The sequence below is a fragment of the Argopecten irradians genome, chromosome 7 (assembly GCF_041381155.1).
Source record: "Argopecten irradians isolate NY chromosome 7, Ai_NY, whole genome shotgun sequence".
NCBI lineage: Eukaryota > Metazoa > Mollusca > Bivalvia > Pectinida > Pectinidae > Argopecten > Argopecten irradians.
Genome location: NC_091140.1, coordinates 15,127,191 through 15,149,476, shown reverse-complemented (window position 1 = coordinate 15,149,476; position 22,286 = coordinate 15,127,191). Strand labels below are relative to the sequence as shown.

Genomic DNA, 22,286 nt, shown 5'->3' with positions numbered 1-22,286 from the left:
GCCTGTCATGCGTTAAAATTGAATTATATATGTATGAATGACCTCTTGTTATACACAATGTGTATCTGAGTGTAATAGGAGCTTTTCGTGTCGTCATTATTATAATCCAATCATGCGATATATTCCAGAATTGTTTTCTGTAATGATTCATTTCGGACATTTTTGGCGCTTCTTTTGTACACGGATCCATTTGTTTTTCAAGATTTTAACAAAAACAAGGGAATAGATTTTGAACGATTTTGAACTGGCTTTAAGGTTTTATATGAATCTCAATATTAGGAGAATCACATTATCTCGATCATAGCTATAGCATCTCTAAAATATCATTAAGTTATACGGCATATATTTTAACTTCTATGGTATAGAGATGTGCTTATTGCCTTTTTTGTTGAATATCTTCTAGCGTTTGTTGTGGTCGTTATCTGATTTTGATACAAAGATTGCATTATTAGCTGATGTTGCATTGCATTGTTAGCTTGATTGGTTGTGTTTTACAGTTATATAATATATTCGTCCTCGTCTTAGCGACGATCGGCACACGATATGTCAATATACCCAAAATATACCTGCATACATTGTCGATATAAAAATAATTTGGTTTGTTAATGCTATCCGTCAGCTTTCTTCAAAATGAAAAAAGTTTAAACTGTTACATGAGTACACGGCGATGGATGTGATGATTATAGATCAGCGTGCTCATAATGATACAAATACAATGCAGTTCTATAAAGGCCGTCGAAAATGAAATATGGAAGTTTGGTTACATTTAAGCCTCTACTATATTTTCAAAGACAGAGAATACAATAGACTTCGGCATTTTATGACTGGTTTTAGCTGGAAAAAACGTCTTCCGTTTTACTATGACATAGTCCAGCGTGGATATAATGACAGTGAGACTACCAACTGAAGATCATGGGTGGAAGAAGTAATGTTGTAATCCCCAAAGAGGATGTTTGTATTATCAATGTGTTGTTTACGTGATCACTATGTAGTAGTTTTTATCAGGCGCTCTTGTAATCCATATACTCTCTTTACTTGTCAGCCCCCATTCTGATCTATCAGAGTTATTCCCCTTCGCTCCGTTCCGCCTGTTATGATCGGGAGCGGAATACCGAGAGATCAGAATTATTAGTCTGTAGGAACCCGATTTTCTGTTATGGTGTAATTCATCATCAACCTCTCTGTTTAACAAAGTTAAGATGATTATAGCTCATAAACCTGTCATCTTATCTTATTCATACTTTGATTCGAGGATGTCGTATGTGCAATTTGTAACGTCCGTTGATATATTATGGTAGATTCAAGCTTTATTATCATATTCTAATGATTGTAGGGATGTATAAAAATATAAACTTTATTTCTTTTACATAGATTACGAAACAAGTTACACAACTTATGCAAATCACTTTCGATGGCCCGGATGTGAGCGCGAGGGGTCTTAGTGTGGGAGGAAACCAGAGTGCCCGGAGAAAACCCACGTGATCGTGCAGGTGACCCCTAACCTTTTCACCACCGTGCCGGGTATCGAACCCCGGCCGGCTAGGTGAAAGGCGAGCGGCTTAACCACTACACCACCCGATCATCCTAATTGTATGGATCAGGGTATATTCACTTTAAAATAAACTTCAGTTTCTTTCAAACATTCAATGTTAAAGGTGATTTTGGTCAAAACTTACAAATCCTCTTATTACGTGCATTTTGTTTTAACTTTTGATATCACTGTCATTCCAGTCGTTTTTTACATACCGTAGTCCCTTCTAAATCTCACAGAAAATTTCGCTTTTCTTTATGCAATATAAATATTGTTTTACCATTAATATTGTTGCCACTTGAATCTTAGTTTGGACCGTTATGCAACTGACGCAAAATACTTACTCTTCTAGAGCGCAATTTCTATCAGGAGTTTACCAAATTATTCATATCCTGTTGACTTGTACCCTCGACGTAAATACAACGCTCACGATTCAGCTGCATGATTCACTTAACAATTTATTTGAAAACGTTCAATATGTAAATGACCATGAACAATGATCGCGTAACATTGAATGATAACGGGTTAATAAGATACAATGATTGACAAATCAATATTAAGTTAATGGTTTTAAATGTAAGATACTGTATACTTTTATAACAAACGCAAATGTAAAATGTGCCATCACAAAATAAGTTACAATACTCTTCAATGGAAACGTATCAAATAGTAAAAGAAAAATCTTGTTGGAACAACCAAGTTGATAAATAGTCAAGGATCGTACACGCACGAATATTATAACAGCTTAGTTTTTCACATGCATCAATTATTTTAATCACGTTTTTCAATCCATAGTTGATGTGCGGTGATGGGATAGGTAATTTCACGATATGTAATGCATTATCAAAAACACGGCCCCATAGTTAAAACTAAGAGTCTTTACCAACATCAATTGTACTGTTAATTAAAATCAGAACAAGTCTAAATCGACCGTCCATTGGTTACAGTTTAACATAAATATTCTCAATGTTATGTGCCTTTATTTGGTCTAACAGTAACACTGAGAGCTATTTTCAGTTTGACCGCCTCTCGGATCTGCTCCAGTTTGTCAAAATTCTTGTAGTGACTGAGACTTTCGTCAGCCTGCACACGCAACCGTGTCGCTCTTCGGACGTACTCTTTATGCTTTGCAGCCAACTCTCTGGTAAGAAAAAAAAGGACGTACATTAGTACAATCTTTGCAAAAATGTATGAGTTTAAAAGTAAGAAATGGTCATATGTTTTAGCTATGACATTTCAATATAATCATACTCAATGCAATTCAATGGCAAAGTCGCTGGGAGATTCACGGGAAACTACAACTCTCAACTTTCCCCCAATGAACTTTTATAAAATCCTCAGATATCCGGTGTCACTTTTTTCCCCCAAATATGCACCGCACATCATGGAGAAAGCATTCATTTTAAGGAGAAAGAAACAGTAATGTATTAGAATGTAGGAATGTATACAATGTAATGCATTATGTAACCAATATGTCTGTTGGTGAAGTAAACCAGTGATAAATTTATGCCCTAATTTTTGTTGATATCTCCACTATTTCACATGAAGCTTATAAGTTAAAGTGAAACGATCATGTATTGCAGAACTGCTTACTCGAAGGTGATGTGTCCATCACAGTTTGTGTCCAGTCGTTTCATCAAAATGTCCAAAGACCGACTGCTAAGAGGGATGTCGTTATTCTGAAAATTACAAATAAAGCATTCTGTTAAAGAGATTTCGCTTGAATCTTAGCTTTAACTTGTGAGCCAAGATTATGAAGATTGTCATTAACATAGAACATAGCCGGGATGGATTGGCTAATCATTTCACTCTGCTAATCAGACGTAAATACCTACCAGGCCCAACCTGAGGTGTGACATTAATTTGACCTTATGCCGATGCATTTTTTTAATAATAAACTTTTTTTTCAAATTTTGTTTTTATTAACTGTTCATTGTTCTCGTACTCACCGAGAGTCCCAGCTGTAGTTCGTCCCTGGACAGTGTCTCGCTGTTGTCCTTGTCCAGGTTGTGGAGCAGATCGATCAGACGCAAGTTCTTCTGCTTCATGTACTCAAACAAGATGGCTACTGGGTCGTCACTGTCCAACACCCAGCTCGCGTTCCCGCGTCGTATCTCGTCGTGACGTAACAGGTTTCCGTACGTCACCTTCATTTGTCGTTGTTTCTGAACCTCGTTTAGTAGTGATACGAAATCATTGTCGACCGAAACATCCTGTGATATTACAAACGTTAGATCAATTTATATGTATCACAAAGCTGCAAACATTTCGCAATAAAACCACGGTCCATTTTACTACATTTTGAAAAAGAAAATGAAATTAAAAGATCATATCCCTAGCAATTATGCAAAGAAAGTATTTCTGTAGTGCCCAACGTTTATAATTCAACCACTAAATTTGTGTTTATTGACAAGACTTACTGTCTTATATGTATTTCCATTTTATGTGATGGTAAGACAGTATATTGCTTTGTGTAATTACATTTATTGTTTCCTCATATCGAGCAATACTTTGAAAAAAGTTATTTTGAAACACTAAAACGTTTGAAGCTAAAATCTCGACACAAAGAACCAATTTGGCAGTCATCAAAGACTGGAAATTATATTTAGAGCTTAATATGCGTTACCCAGTTCCTCAAGTTACGTTACTATAAGTTCACGCACTAACTTGCTTCATCTAATTTCGTATTACTGCTTGATGTCGCAGGACGAACGTTTTGTTTCCAATATAACGGGAAACACAGTTACAAGTTATGCATGTTATCTTATTATTTGTTCCATTTTATTCGCGACTATTAATTTGAACGTGAAGTCACTGCCTTTCCGAAATGGCTTTTATGTTTTGAAATGTAAATTATTAGCTTAACCGCTAATATATTTTACTTATCATAACCTTTTGAACAATGTGAATAGATTAAATCAATTATTATTTTTCAAAACGCGGGTGGCCCTAAGTTTTCCGCCGTCGTCCTAATTACCGCACGTTAGTTGACTATCATTGACAAATTTAATTTGTTTGGAGTTATCCCTCATCTTATATTTTCTTATGTTATTATTGCTTTTAAGACACTTTCTACGATTATACATTTTCTTTTTCGGTGATTGAACATATTAATTTCATTTATATTGCTTTAAAATTGGTACATTGTTGGGACAATATATAGTTATAAGAGCTACGTATACCGTCATATCGATTTCTGTCAGATTGGAGTCCGATGCACACACCGCCCTTAGGATAGCCGTCGCACCGTCCGTTGTAATAGGGTTAATGCCAATCTTTAAAAGCAGAAGTACATTTAAATAAGCAATACACAAATATACTTTATATGATATGCAATCGATGGTTTTTAATGTACGTTTATTTATAGGAGTTTGTTTAGTTATCCTGAACAAACAGAGAGGGACAAAATGGGATTGATTAATATCTACATGTAAGACTATTATTTGGTCTTAAACACTATAGAATAAATAATAAGTGCATATCTCCATAAAAAGCGTGAAATGTTGACACAGGGCTTCGTAAATAGATGGTTAAGTATGGAATACAAACACAAAAGAATTGCACGTAATGTTCTTCCCGATATTGATTTTAAGAAATCTTTTAAGGTTATGAAAGCTTTTGTTTTTATGTTTTAAGTGGATGTTCTAAATGCAGTTATAAAACAAACCTACAAACAACAAATGCCCCATACCTATCAAGGTACGAATTAATTTCTATTTGAGGGGAATATGATGAAATCAAAGGTTTATATAAAAGCCATTTAGTGTGCCCCGCAAATGACCCCGCACTGGAGAAACTGTTTGAACGATAAATATAAATTTTGCACAATTGTTTTTTTTAGGAAATTGTAGATTTCCTCACAGAAACTGAAAAAACGCCCTAGATACATCGTTACCTTGCATTTATAGCTACCATCTCGAATGACAAATTCAGTGTTAAGGTACATTATTGATAACAGAATCGATTGTGTGCATTAACTACAGTGTGATAACCATAGGCCGGTCAATCCTGAATGTATTTCCTCTAACACACTGACATCGTTTATCACCTTGATTTATAAAGCAGCCCCGCTTCTCAGTTGCTTCCGGCATCGTTGATACAGCTGTGAGTCTCTCACCAATATGTATCAAAATTATTGCTGAGTCAGACGCTATAATTGATTAATTCTTAATTTGTTTGTTATCGTACATACACGAAATCATGAATCGATGTTTAGCATATTTCAGGTTATTCGTTCCCGTCGCCCGACCTCGGGATAAACAGCATTCACGCTTGATTTCCATGTTTTTAATCAATGTTTCTTAAGGTGGTTGATACGCAGGGCCATATTAGAGACCCCGGTTTCTACAGCACGCTACAGCATATATCATAATATCAAGATGCTATTTCCATCTACCAAATGCATTAAAAGATTAAGCAACATGCCCTTGTTATCGTCTGACTACAGCATTTCACCATTCAAATTCTACAGCTAAGATACGCTATAAGATTGAAAGCAACATGCCCTTGTTATCGTCTGACTACAGCATTTCACCATTCAATTCTACAGCTAAGATACGCTCAACATGCCCTTGTTATCGTCTGACTACAGCATTTCACCATTCAATTCTACAGCTAAGATACGCTATAAGATTGAAAGCAACATGCCCTTGTTATCGTCTGACTACAGCATTTCACCATTCAAATTCTACAGCTAAGATACGCTATAAGATTGAAAGCAACATGCCCTTGTTATCGTCTGACTACAGCATTTCACCATTCAAATTCTACAGCTAAGATACGCTATAAGATTGAAAGCAACATGCCCTTGTTATCGTCTGACTACAGCATTTCACCATTCAAATTCTACAGCTAAGATACGCTATAAGATTGAAAGCAACATGCCCTTGTTATCGTCTGACTACAGCATTTCACCATTCAAATTCTACAGCTAAGATACGCTATAAGATTGAAAGCAACATGCCCTTGTTATCGTCTGACTACAGCATTTCACCATTCAAATTCTACAGCTAAGATACGCTATAAGATTGAAAGCAACATGCCCTTGTTATCGTCTGACTACAGCATTTCACCATTCAAATTCTACAGCTAAGATACGCTATAAGATTGAAAGCAACATGCCCTTGTTATCGTCTGACTACAGCATTTCACCATTCAATTTCTACAGCTAAGATACGCTATAAGATTGAAAGCAACATGCCCTTGTTATCGTCTGACTACAGCATTTCACCATTCAAATTCTACAGCTAAGATACGCTATAAGATTGAAAGCAACATGCCCTTGTTATCGTCTGACTACAGCATTTCACCATTCAAATTCTACAGCTAAGATACGCTATAAGATTGAAAGCAACATGCCCTTGTTATCGTCTGACTACAGCATTTCACCATTCAAATTCTACAGCTAAGATACGCTATAAGATTGAAAGCAACATGCCCTTGTTATCGTCTGACTACAGCATTTCACCATTCAAATTCTACAGCTAAGATACGCTATAAGATTGAAAGCAACATGCCCTTGTTATCGTCTGACTACAGCATTTCACCATTCAAATTCTACAGCTAAGATACGCTATAAGATTGAAAGCAACATGCCCTTGTTAATCGTCTGACTACAGCATTTCACCATTCAAATTCTACAGCAACAGCTACAGCTATGATACGCTATAAGATTGAAAGCAACATGCCCTTGTTATCGTCTGACTACAGCATTTCACCATTCAAATTCTACAGCTAAGATACGCTATAAGATTGAAAGCAACATGCCCTTGTTATCGTCTGACTACAGCATTTCACCATTCAAATTCTACAGCTAAGATACGCTATAAGATTGAAAGCAACATGCCCTTGTTATCGTCTGACTACAGCATTTCACCATTCAATTCTACAGCTAAGTACGCTATAAGATTGAAAGCAACATGCCCTTGTTATCGTCTGACTACAGCATTTCACCATTCAAATTCTACAGCTAAGATACGCTATAAGATTGAAAGCAACATGCCCTTGTTATCGTCTGACTACAGCATTTCACCATTCAAATTCTACAGCTAAGATACGCTATAAGATTGAAAGCAACATGCCCTTGTTATCGTCTGACTACAGCATTTCACCATTCAATTTCTACAGCTAAGATACGCTATAAGATTGAAAGCAACATGCCCTTGTTATCGTCTGACTACAGCATTTCACCATTCAAATTCTACAGCTAAGATACGCTATAAAGATTGAAAGCAACATGCCCTTGTTATCGTCTGACTACAGCATTTCACCATTCAAATTCTACAGCTAAGATACGCTATAAGATTGAAAGCAACATGCCCTTGTTATCGTCTGACTACAGCATTTCACCATTCAAATTCTATTGCAAATTCTACAGCTAAGATACGCTATAAGATTGAAAGCAACATGCCCTTGTTATCGTCTGACTACAGCATTTCACCATTCAAATTCTACAGCTAAGATACGCTATAAGATTGAAAGCAACATGCCCTTGTTATCGTCTGACTACAGCATTTCACCATTCAAATTCTACAGCTAAGATACGCTATAAGATTGAAAGCAACATGCCCTTGTTATCGTCTGACTACAACATTTCACCATTCAATTTCTACAGCTAAGGTACGCTATAAGATTGAAAGCAACATGCCCTTGTTATCGTCTGACTACAGCATTTCACCATTCAATTTCTACAGCTAAGATACGCTATTAGATTGAAAGCAACATGCCCTTGTTATCGTCTGACTACAGCATTTCACCATTCAAATTCTAATTCAATGCATTAACAGTATTGATTAAACATAAAACAGCTTTGGTAGGACCATAGCGTTTTTATAAAGGTAATGTGGCTAAATTGTTATATTTCTGAATATTACACTGGATACTTGCTATAAATTTGGCGCTTTAAAATGATTTTATTCATACATAAACTACAATTAATAACTAATTCGGAAAAAAAATCTTAGCTAGAGCCTACATGTGAGAGTTGTTTCCTTTTCCAACCTAAATGGGATTCTGATTTACAAGTAAAATCACTTTTATTTGATGCATGTTGACATGAATATTCTTATCATTAAAGATATACGGTACAGCCGGGTTTTTCGGGAGGAGAGTTTGCTATTTTTACGATTTTGTTTGACTTTGCTACACATGTACTACTGCATAATTTAAACATGATCGGCAAAATATTGAGAAATAGTTAAATGATATCTGCCTTGAAAATGAGCAAACATAAAGTATAAATAAGTAATAGTACCCGAATAGTGCGCAGTTTCCGGTTACGTACGATCCCACGGAGGAGTTGCCGGAATGCGTCCAGTCCCACACGGTTAGCCGTCAGGTCAAGCTCTGTCAGGCCACGATTCCGCATGAGGACCTTCCCCATCTCATGGCATCCTTCCATACCGAACCCATTCCACGACAGATTTAGAGATTTCAGTGTGTTGTTGCTCTGAGACCAATATAAAGATGTCATTGTAAGAAAAATATTCACATGTTTATCACTATGTCAAGAAAATCTTTAAAATGCTTCACGGGTGAAAATAAGTAAAGAATCATTATATAAAGCAATTGAAAAAAGAATAATTATGTAATATGTGAATACATAATTCTGTTATTAATTGATAGTAGTTAGGATTTCTACTTTTGATGACAACAGTAATCCAGAGTAAGTACGTACGTATAATCCCCAACATATAGACACAGCTCCAGTTTGTCGAAGATGATTCCATCGCAAATCTAATGACTGAAGGCTGGAATTTTCCTCTGAAATAACCAAACAATGCCAAAATAAGATAGAGATTTATAATTGTTCAATAGACTGACAAAGATTCTATAAATTCGTTCATGCTTACTACAATGAATGTTATCATAAAAATGCTCTGTATTTTGTTTGAAACCACGAGATGATAAATGGCGGTCGAGGTTCGTTCCTACAGTACAGACCAACTTGTAATTTCAAATAAGTTTATGTTTCAAGTTTTGTTCATAATATTATTATAAAACTAGATTGATAGTGGCTATTTACATGAAGTTGCTATACACACCTAATGCTTTTCCGAATGCTGCTCCCCCACCCTCCGAGAAGGAATTGTGTCCTACTGCCAGGTGTCTTAGAGTAGAGTTATCCTGTAAGTACGTATCCAATCTAAATCACGACTTAAAACGCCAGCGCTTTACAAAATCAGCCAGCATTGAACTCGAATGAATCATACATTTAAATCTGCCTTAGCGACCACCTCTGCTTAAAGACCACCTGTTCATTAGAATATGTTTCAAATGGTCCCAAATAGCCAAAGAAACACAATGTAACCTGTGAAAAATGCTATAAAGAACGCCCGTGTAGTACAACTAGTTTCTAATGCTACCCTATAACGTTTGTGTGGGACTATTGTTTCTATTGGTTTTGAAATGACGTCAAAAGATGATATCCTGCGCTAACGTTATTCACCAGAAAGATTACAAAGAATGACGTCCTATCATCACTGGAGATACAAGTCCCGCACAAACGTAGTTCTATTTATCTATTATGGCCTGGTTGAGAGGGCACTATTGCCTCATAGTATTGTCGAGGGATGGAAAAGTGCTCGAGCCGAAGGCGAGGGCACTATCCCAACCAGGCCATAATGGGTTTAGTACATCACCCTCACATGAGACCCGTCCTAATGTCATCGTATCAGAAGCATGTCAAGCGACACTTCGCAACGCTTTTTTCATTTCCACGCCACAATGTTACATTAAAAGTACAACATATGAATAATCGCAGAAAGCTGTTTCTAAACAGTACTCCAAATTTTATAGTTAACTTGGTAAATTTCCTTTAGAAATTGAAATCAAAGTACGGATGTTAATGTTTTAGCACAAATTAATTACAGGGGGAGATAAACACTCCAGTGTATTTTATCGCCTTACACTAAGAATGCAAGAAAACGATACTACAGAATTTAAGTGGCTTGGGCATATAAAATCACTTCTTAATGACACAGGTTTTAACAATATATGGGCATTTCAAAATACATGTACGATGAATAGAGCTTTGTTTAAAAACTTGCTAAAACGACGCTTATGTGATCAATATATTCAAAATTGGTATTCTATTCTTGAAACATCGTCTCGCGGACAATTCTACTCAACCTTTAAAAAGTAGTTTAAAGTTGAACCATATTTAGTAAAGCTTGATTTCAAAGAACGTGTTATTATTAGTAAATTTAGAACCTCGAATTTAAAATTTCCTATTGAAACTGGTAGATGGGCTGGTATACCACGTGATAACCGTATTTGTTTACTATGTAATAACGGTATTGGAGATGAATATACTTATTGTTTCAGTGTAGTAATGCAAGTGTAACTAATATCAGGCATAAATATATTCCACAATACTATTATACAAATCCAAGTTTATTAAAAATGGGAGGCATGTTTGAAATCTGTAATCGAACTCTATTAACGAGAGTGAGTTATTTTCTTAAACAAATAGAACAGTTATGTATTTTAAATTGATATAAAAGTACAGTGTGCCTGTTACATACACCTGCATTTATATTACATGTATGTTATTACTTCTTATTATGTTGTGATATATCTGATTATATATGTTATATGATATAGCATTGAATATACAATTGTATAACTACTACATGTATATGTTCAATCTATTTATACTCTGTACAAAGTATTAAGCGCTCAAGTTCTATTAAAGCTAAAAGTATGAACTTAAGTAAAATTAAAATATTTTAGTGGTTATGCAATTGTATTATACTGCTATGGCTACGCTAAAGGTCAATGATATGAAGTATTAAGCATATACCATTATAATATTAAAATATTGCTATGGTTGTTGTTTATACTTCAATCATACATAACTTACGATGACCATTCATTATACTCTCCAATGTACGTAAAATATTTCATACACGGATATGTATGCTTGAGTGTATTATGTTCACACAGTACTATCAGTTACCCTGTCTATCATGTATGTTTTGTATAAATTGACCTCTTGTGGCACACAGAGGTGTTTCCAGAGTGTATTAATAAAATCTAAAATCTAAATTAAACGGGATTCAGCTTCATGAAAATTAAAAGTAGATCAATGAGTGAACTGTCTTCAGAAAAAAGCAACATTTTTGGTTTAAATCCCCGCAACCAACAGCCTGTTCGCCATCTTGACGTCTAGGTCGAAGCGCAACGTTAATAATGACGTCATGTAATGGTGACGTCGCAATACATTCACGTTCAATTTCGCGCCACTTCGATAGTGCCCGCTGGCCCGGGCACTATTGCAAATAGTACCCATGTGTGTAGCCAATCAGAATCCGGTATTCCGTCACGTGATGTACTAATGCAACATATGTACACATATTAACCTGTGATATAGATAACACCGCTATACAGAACATTATGTCTTTGTACATTTGATGGATTTAGAGTGTAGATACCATTAAGTGAAGAATGTAAAGCCGAATATTTCAAAGTGTCAGTAGTTAAGAAAATCAATACTTCGAATACTTATGAATGAAAATATTTAAAAAAAAATCTGCACCATCAATTGATTACCATGTACTGCAATTAGTTCATTTAACAGTTTTTGTACAGAGTAAATGTAGTGTGAAACAACGTGTGAAATAAATGTTACTTACAATGAGTAAATCGGCAATTTCCTCAGCGTCCTTTTCATTGAAACCATTAGCTGAAATTCAGTTAGGTTTTCATTGCATACAAAATGTAGTTAGAAATGGTTATCGACCAGCTGTCATGTATATGCATTATTAAAGCATTCATTGCAAAGAAGAAGGTTAAAATACTTCATTTTTATATACTGTTATATACTACTGCATCACTAAGAAGACAATGCCAATCATTAATTGTTCACAGACAATAGACCTATACTGCTCAAAACACATGTGACATATATAGAAATCAGGTGTCATAAAAACAATTCTTTCATCTCGAATCACATTACCAGTGATAATACTGATAAACACCATGAACAAAAGTCAAGCTTCCATAACACCACATTCTCATTTTAATTGTAAACAAATATTACCGATCAATGACGGTATCACAGCCAGTTGTTTGTATACGAACACTAAAGGTGACACTTCTGCGACCTACAGTCCGATCAATGTATAAAACCGGAGAAGAACAATGGAATTATTAATCAATTATTCATTGACCGGGACGGCTACTAATGTCCAATATCTTGGTGAACTATAAAACAAGACGGCTATTATTTTAGTTATCAGCCGAGATAATGGCACATACGCGGTCGTCAGTCGATTCCTGCTCTTTATCTTATTTTTACCTCAGGAACGGGAAAGAACTTTAATTAGGTCTCTTCCTGAACACCACTTGTTCATTGCATCCTGTTATCAAAACTGTTCGTTATGATCATTAATAACTATGCCTATTTATAACTATTAATAACTATTTCTGAATAACAAACACATATAAAAATTATATTTTACAGAAATATTGACATACCTACAGGTAACTAGCTATTGTTGTGTTTGTGTTTTTACATTGTTGTTAAATCTATTTTTAGTATATCGTATCGGAATATGGGTATGGGCATATACACAAATACCATTTTTTGTTGACTAATATTAAGGTGATTTAAACCCTTTTCCTTACTGCCGGCAGGCATCTTATAGGTTTCACATAATTTTACTTTCTTTTTCTTGATTTGGTATTGTTCGTCTTATGTATCAAACATATTCATCATAATGTATACTCAACCTGATATATCTAAACTGGTGATGTATCGATGAGAAGACAGATCTTCTTTCAGCATTTTGGCCCCTGCTGAACGCAACTCATTACCTGATATATTCTGAAAAGAAAGGAAAGACAGATTGTAATCCAATTTAAGTTTTTGGGATTGTACTTTCATTTTTTCACAAATATAGTATGAGAGAGAATGAAGAAGTCTGGTGTATCAATTTTATTGTGTTTTATTTCTAATGTGAATTTTGAAATAAATGCTGACTTAAAGGGCTTTTTACATATTACGAATGGCTTTTCCCCATTTGTTGACATTGTGGGAGAATTTAAGTGTTTCCAAGATTGGTTGAAGTAGCAATGCTTTTGCTATGGTGGGTTATACATTATACTACATATAATTGGTCTATATTAAGTTGTACTCACCAACTCCTTAATAGAAATATTGCCCGATAACATATCAAGTATATGAGCTAGTCCCTCACTCTCTATAGCATTACTGGACAGGTCGAGCTTTTGTATAGACTGGTTTGGCTTTAGGATGCGAAAAATAATCAATCAATCAATCAATCAATCGATCAATCAATCAATCGAAAATAAATAAATAAATAAAAATGATAAATACAAAATTGCATAAATTGTATAAAATTGTATAAATGTATAAATGTATAAATGTATAAAATCAGAGAATGTTGTAATTTTTAAAAACATGGAATTCTGATATATTAAGACATATGTTAATCATAGATACTTAATTCAAAATCAGATAACATAAAGAGATATATATTATAGCACTTTGCACTAATACACATTTGTTTAAATTTATCTCTAGATAATTTCACATGTGCATGCTGACTACTTATTCACTTGTCACACAATTTGTATGTATTACGACGTCAGTCACGTCACGTATATAAAGATCACACATATACAAGTTATTTAAAAAGAATGTTATGATAGCAATTCTTTTGGGAAAGAACTGTGCTGAAAGCGTAATAATAATAGAAAGCAGATGCCATTTAACAACAGCAAAAGTTCGTCTTAGAGTTAATTCGTATGTCAAATGTGACTGTATTTCAAGCATCAAGCCGACGGGAAGGTCCGTGCCCCGGAGTACAATCTCTGTAATTACAATTGTCCGTATATAATTACATTATGACTGATTGTTTGAATGGTAACTATCACAGAGTAAATACCTATGATTATGTTTAATTTCGTGTAATTGGAAAGGTTTCATGTGGCATTTATTTAACTAGGCGGGTATTGATTGACGAGGATGATAATATTATTTCTGCGTTTAATTAGCGTTTAATGAACTGCTTGTCCGGAGGACTAGTCTGAACCTTTTATCATAATCATTACCAGATTTTTACTAATATTTTTCAAAACTTATTAGACCGTTTTGTAACCCAGATTATTCACTATTAATAAAATTCACGTGTGGATAAAAAGATACTCACAACCAACTGACTTGCGCGTGCGATTAAATTTTGTGAAATAACTGCTGCGTAGGAGTACAATAAAATGGTTTATAATAGGTTTGGATATCATATCAAAAGTAAAATGTAAAAACAAAAAACACATTCCTTCTTAGAAATTCTTAGTTAATGTTATTTTTTCTTTTGTAATCTATTGAAAACCATCAGGTTTAATGAATAAAGCTTTGAAATAATTCAAATAGACAGACAAGCCGTGTAAACATCATTAACAAGACAGAATTTAAATAATGATTTTCGGTGGTGAACAAAATATCAAAAGTGAGTACGGAAATTATGGCGCGTAAATCTTTAAGATATATATAATAATTATGAAAACAAACATTCATAAAATCACATACTTTATCGCAAAATGTTCGAGTTTGAAAACAACATAGTTTTGAATAAATACAATACTTACTACAAGTGCTATCGCTACAGCCTTGGCTCCTCTTGGTCCTATCCCATGATGAGGCATCACTAAGGCAAGCTCGGTCAAATGCTTGAAGAAATATGTTGAGGGAACGAGGCCCAATTTGATACATGCTTTTGTGTAAACCGACTGTGAAATGCTTACGGAAGGCGGAGGTGACCCGGCGTCGGACTCAGAGGAGAATATACTGGAGTCTAAATCTGATTAAACAGTACATATAAACCATCAACAAATACACTAAAACTGAAAGTGCAACTAAGATGGATAAGAAAACAAAATCAACCTATATAAAATGACCTTATTGAAGTTGATTGAATTAAAAAAGACATGTGTGTAAAGTAGTTATCATCATCGTTTATCCAAGGATAATTAAATAGTGTTATCAAAGATTCAAGAGATCAGTTTGCAACCCTGAATTGGGAGGTTAATGATATGATGTCATCATCATTAGATCATTGTTGCAATAGACACGTGGAACTATTTATTTAAAGGAACATATAAAACAGATATCAAAGAAGTATATATTTTAATCTCATGAAATTCCATAACAATAAATATCCATACCATCAAATATGTCAGTGGTAGGATCTAGTGGAGTTGAACTACTGAGTATCCGTCCTGCCTGAGTTACGTCATCTTCCTCCAGCTCGTCATTATTCGATAATACTGTAGCTTTTCTGTCACCAGCCGTAATAAAGGCGGGCTTCCAACTAGAATCTTTTTTCCACGTGTCATTTTCATTTTTCTTTTTTATGTTTTTCGTTTTTTCCTCCTTGCCATAATTTAGTTTAGATTTCTTTGCACTCTTTTCCTTATTTTTGTTCATTCTTCACATACAATCCACTTCCATCCTCACTTGATTACAATGGCATTGACTGTTGATAAGGCGTGAAATAATATGAAACGTATGACTTGTTGTACCTGAAAGATATAATTCACTGATAAAACTGTATAAGTTCTACAGCAGGAGAGAACGGTGTACAGAGTCAATGACCAGCAATTCATTAAATATATTTATTTCTTTCCTACCTGCGAGTGTAATACTGGCTGGTCTAGGGCAATACGCTCATGTCGCCTGAGGCTGTATTGCGTGGCTACCCATGCAATAAAGCCTCGTTACGTCACGGCGTCAAAAAATTTCTATTTCCTCGGTAAAATTTTAACATTTTTTTCTAACATACTTGAATGGTTTTACTATAATAGATGCAAACAACGGAATTTTTGTTGAAAATATCACGTAATTTTTCATGTATGAAAAATTGACTTTCAGACGTGGATGTCTTCAAATTTATTTCAAAATGGCGGGAAATTATAGCTGTAAAATTGCAATAAAACGTCGAGGTATGAAAGAAAAATACTCTTTCATAAGTGGATATGAAGGATAGGGATATTCTACCCTCGGGATCACAAAATGTTGCAAAACCCTCTGCAAGCCTCGGGTTTTACTGCATTTTGTGACCCTCGGGTAGAATATTCTTATCCTTCATATCCACATATGAAAGAGTCCTATATTCTCCTCAAAACATAAAAAATACTTAACCCATTTCTTATAGATGCCATTTCATTATAACCATTGAATATGGAGAAATCTTATGTGTACAAAATTAGGTTGATTGTGAGGGCCCAATACATATTTAAATACCACCTAGCAAGATTAATTTAGAATATGATGATTGATAGATCACAGCTTTATCTCAGTCGTTCCTTTGTGACTCATTAAAGTGATAAAAAGGGATAGTAAACGTGGTCAACACCAGAAATGAAATAATACAAATTGTATTAAGTTATTAGGTTGTATTGACTGCAGCGCAGTCGGTTATCAACCTGGTACGATCCATTTTACGTTAATAGAGTTTAAACTAGGAAATATCCCTCACATGGAACATTGTGAAAATGGTAATGCCATTGATAATGCAAGCTCCATTTTACATTATTCTACGAAAATTTATAATGGAGAAAAGACTTTTAATTTCAGATTTAACTTAGTAATTTGCTTTCAAGATTCAATGTAAATAATAAAAAAAACATCACCGGTATCAATATATTTAATACATAAAACACAACTGAATATTTCAATAAGAACACTGTTAGATTCACATTAATCGGTCCAAAATTATGGACATCAGGTAAGTTCGTATATTTTAATGCTTGAGTAACACTGATCTACTTCATGCCGTACGTCAGGTGACTGTTTCACAAATAGACTGTGAGTTATGATTCATTTACAGCACTATATTAAATGATAAACATAATAAAACGGCTTACCACGATTTATGATTCACAAGTTCAGGGCGGGTAGTAAACTATATATATACATAATGCTATTGAAAAAAAATATAACATCTTTTATGATTTCTAAAATTGTTGTTTATGTTCTGATAATGTACAGTCTGATATTGTATCAAACAAAGATGTAGATCATTATGATGGAAAAAATGTCGATTGCTCATATATTACAGTGGAACCAGGTTGTATCGAAGTCATCGGTGAACATTTCATCCAAGGAGAAAGACAATGGATGTATGTGAACATTAATTACAATTAATTTCAAATTAAGCAGTATTTCAATAAATGTATAACCGATTTAAAATTAGGTGGGCCCACTGTATTGACCAATGCCGATTAATTGTCTGATGGTTAACCTACTGTTTAAACTGTAAGAAATAAATACGATTTCATAGAAAACAGCTCATAAAATAGAAATGACCAAACATATAAACAAGCTCTTGGTTATGTTGGTAAAACTCTTAATTATTCATGCTCAGTCATTAAATACCTAAAAGCCTAATTTCATAAAACATATCAATCTGGTGATTCAACCATTAACAAATTTCATAGAATTGCATAGGCCGATAGATGTGCATCTCGTACAATGTTTCATCAGTGTTTATGAACCATAATGTATCGAGTTTGTTATCAATACTATAAAGCTGTTTCCACGAATATAAAAGAACAAATAAGATATCAGATGATACAAAAATAATTTATTAATTTTTGACAAAGGTCTGTCCTCTAAAAAGTAGACATAAAACACATGTTCATTTAATTGTTTGTAATAATTTATATCTTTGAATAAAATTGTTGTAATAATTTATTAAGTAAAACATAATCTTTATGATACAAAATGCAATTTGTATTTATCACTTTAATGGTTTTTCTACGAATATAAAACTACTATAGCTAAACCAAAGTATGTACTTACCCTTTGTATATGAGTTAGAGTCCGTGTGGTACATCTAAATAATTCAGTGAAGGTGATCCCCTTCAATTGTGAGGTTATTTACAATATTGACTAGATCCCTTTCTCCCGGCTCTGACGTAAATACAACAGTCAACACTAACCGGGTTGATATACCTACGCATCCTTTTATAACCGGTGGAGCAACACTTATCCCGAGAGCACTCTCTTCTCGAAACAAGAGAGATTTATAAATCAAGCCAAGTGAGGATCAACAACGGTAGATATTACTTTTGTTGTCGGTAGATCAGAGTAAATAGAATATTAGCATTATACGTGAAACCATTAGCAGGCCGATCTGAAGTGTCTTGCAAATCGATGGTGGCACGACTGTCGTGAAGTAATGTTCACCTCGACGCCGGGTATACGCCGTACACGTAAAATGCATAGTAATTATTACAACTATAAAAAGTTCCCAAAGTGGATGCAATCAATTCGTATTCAGGATAAAATTGCTAACCGAGTCCTTCAACGCTACTGCTACATGTCGATCTATACATTCCATTACAACCGGACATGGTATTGTTGACATCATAATGATTTTACATAATTTTCAAACCTTGGTGAGGCAAACGCTATTTGTAAGGTAAACAATGAAATATGGTTATAAATTCATAACGAAAACTCCATATTGTCTACCAATCATGATTTTCTGTCACATGTTGTACGTATTGGACCACAAAAAGGAGCTTAATAGGTTTTCTGAAGTTTAATTAAAATATTTAAAACTTAACTATGAGAGGTATAGTTCTGCCTATCGACCGTACGTTTCATACAAGACGAGCGATATTGGACTTTAATGAAGATACAGAGCTAGCGTGACTATATAGGAGATAATTTAATGTATTTTGCTGATCTTATCAGTACCCCCACTAAAGTCATCGTTAATATCTCCGGGTAGCTTTAATAACTACTTTACAAGTATTGATAATTGACAACATAGCCTGAATATACATGTAACTCAATTCTATAGCCTATAATTTGTATGTACCAGTATGTGGCTTTTGAAAAGATAACAACGTTTTGAAATTACAATTACAAAAAAATGTAATAACAAGAACGGTTCTGGATCGATATCTTAAATGATCTTAATTATTTGGAAGAAAATAGTTATTAGGAATCGAACAGTTGCCACTGTAACAGACATGCACACGACACGCCCACGTGAAAAGAACCAAATAAAATAGCTAACATGTTTCTAGTCTACCTTACTTTGATAACGTTTTTATGCTTGTTTTGAATTTTCTTTATTGGATTTCACAATTGTGATATGTATGGAATCTAATTATGGTATGTCTGAAGTTGTATTGTAGAAAATATCTATTCTCATTACATACCGCAATTATCTATAATACTATAGATATATGTCGTCCAGATAAGTCAGGGATGGGATCCCTTTCCTATCCTGTATTCCTGACAACGATCAGTATGACATAACAAACGATATACTAAAAACGAATATCTCACGTAATCTCATGAAATAATGACACATGACCTATAACGAATTATTATAAACTCTAATCAACGCAAAACCAACCGTACCACATTATTACTATATATCAAAGAATTTGTTCATTATGTGATAAAAATGACGTTGAATTTGAAGTATATTTTGTGCAAGTAACGAAATGATAAATTTGCTTTAGTTCTGTTCTACATGCATGGTTATTTGTCATCAGTCCCACTGTAGCTTCGGAAGTGACCAGATAACATATCTTGTATATTGACTGAAATATTGTTATTATTATGTCTTATATTAAATATATAATTCATTTATATATTGACTGAAATATTGTTATATGCTTGTAATGCATTTGGAGGAAATAAAAACGTGCAAACTTGCAACCAAGACGCGTTTAATTAACGGGTCGTTTAATATTATCACAGCTATTTGAAGGTATGAATTGCCTGTTAATGACCCTTGTGGTCCCACAGGGGGTTTGCTAGACACATGTGAATTGATGATATTGCAGTAAAATTAAAGGTAGATGTGATGCATGCGTCTGGAAGCTATATTCGAATTATAAACCATGGAAACTAGCGCAATAAATAGTTGTATAACTAGAATTTGAGATGATGTTAATACCTGTTGCTATGGAAGCGAAGGAAGATAACAAAAGTGTTACTAAATTGTTGCGATACCATGCAGCGGCTTAAACACATTGTCCCCTTTCTGTTTGAATTGACCTTTTTAATGCAGATATCCAACTATATCAATCATTTTAATATACGGCTGAAACATCTTCCTCCTATTAAAATTTGAAGACTACCTAGTATTCTTTTGTCCATGTCTGGAAATACTCGTCTTATACAAAGCCTCCTGATTGTCTATATATATACATGAAAGTGTATCCAATAAGTAGAAAGAATCTTTCCATTGGTCGTAATGTACTGATCGCACCATGGCATATGGACGGGAAATGTGCTCCATGAAGTTGATAGAATCTGGATCCCTCCCGTTACGCCAATCGATTGCACCCTTAGTTGGTGTGTATAATTCCCCATCCTATCCGACCCTCGTCTGTATAGGTTAATGGGTACCGCCGGAAGTAAAATCTATACCAAAGTGAATTATTATACATACTGGAAAATATAAATCCCAGTCAGCATTGTGAATAATTACACCATACCGTAGGGACATTTACATCAAACGGTCTTTCTAGTCTGGTTCCGGTCGCCATTGATTTACACCCTAACGAATGAAGTGTGTATTGACGCGTTGAGGTTGTATAATTCCCATATACATAACGCGTATCGTTTGATTAATTGACTTTTAAGTCGATATATTAACGATAACGATGGATATGATTCAAATGGCAATAATATGAATTTAGGTTCATTTATACCTTGAAATGAGACGTTGTATGCATTGACAGCATTACGCATTTTAAATAGTTACTTTGCGATTGTGTGTAGCAAGTTCCTGCCCTTGTTTATTCTAATTTGCGTTCGTTGACAATGAGGATAATCCAATAATATGACAGAAGTTGGTAATGCCAGCATACCCAGAGGCTAACTATCGGCCAACGTGGATTTCTTCCTTGCGTCTATGGAGTTGAAGTATCATGGTAGAATGTCCATCGTGAACTCCATACTGAACTCATAGGATTTTCCGTTGTAGATTTTAATGGGCTCTGGGTGACCATATCCCTTGAATTGCTATAATCTATCCTTAACAATATCTGCCTCTTAATCACAACCTTATCAACTGTGTGACTTTACTGCCGTAAGAATTTAATAAGCAACCGACTATTTATCAATTTCTTATTTTTTAGTGTTGCGTCCAGTGTTTCAAGTCCGAATATGCATCCGTTTTCGAGATTTCTAAGGTTGGTTGGTCCAAGACGAGACGAAAAAAAGTGAAGGTTGATGTGTGGAATTAAGCATTAAACTAAAATACGATATTGAGGTGGGTATTTTCCCGACCATACCAAAACCAGTAGTTTTTGGGCTTCATTACAATTTTGACGCTAAAAGATATAACACGGATATTCGTACTGAAATACCGAGGTGATATTCTGAAATCGGCATGGCTAAAGATGAAACTGTAAAAACTTGCAGTGAATTGGTGGCATATGAAATCATAAAAACGCATTTAAAAGCCATTGGATAATGGTGGTGGATTCTGGATACTTCATTTCCTTTCAAATATATATTAAAAACGGTTAAACAATTAATCAGTTACAATTGCCGGCACTTAACTATAAACATTTATATTAATTGATTAAGTCAGACAAATCCTTTGTTTATTTAGCGAAATCAATGATCTTTTACACAACGTAGAGCCGGAAGTATGAGTCGTGCTTCTATGATAAGTAATATATTTCTTGCAAGAAAGATAAATTAGAAAGGATATGATTTTCCTTTCAATACTCTTCTTAAAGTCACAAAAAG

General features: G+C 34.4%; 1 protein-coding gene across 1 annotated transcript; it reads right to left on the bottom strand.

The window, feature by feature from the left end:
• Positions 1-1,969: 1,969 nt before the first annotated feature.
• LOC138327649 (leucine-rich repeat-containing protein 74A-like) lies at positions 1,970-18,899 on the bottom strand. The gene is made up of 13 exons (XM_069273926.1): positions 18,357-18,899; positions 15,719-16,075; positions 15,143-15,354; positions 13,673-13,780; positions 13,265-13,358; positions 12,166-12,215; positions 9,574-9,655; positions 9,207-9,292; positions 8,784-8,978; positions 4,714-4,806; positions 3,481-3,744; positions 3,125-3,210; positions 1,970-2,672 (listed from the first exon to the last, which is right to left on the bottom strand). Exons 2-13 carry the CDS (start codon positions 15,978-15,980, stop codon positions 2,501-2,503), a joined length of 1,704 nt encoding a protein of 567 aa, XP_069130027.1. The 5' UTR covers positions 15,981-16,075; positions 18,357-18,899; the 3' UTR covers positions 1,970-2,500.
• Between the last annotated feature and the right edge of the window lie 3,387 nt (positions 18,900-22,286).

Bases quoted from the DNA above. Each gene is read 5' to 3' on its own strand.
- LOC138327649 (XM_069273926.1), bottom strand. From the start codon at position 15,980: ATGAACAAAAATAAGGAAAAGAGTGCAAAGAAATCTAAACTAAATTAT. The intron at 15,355-15,718 runs GTATGGATATTT...CTGTTTAATCAG, and splicing joins TACCACTGACATATTTGATG to ATTTAGACTCCAGTATATTC. The intron at 2,673-3,124 runs GTAAGCAGTTCT...TTTTCTTACCAG, and splicing joins GATGGACACATCACCTTCGA to AGAGTTGGCTGCAAAGCATA.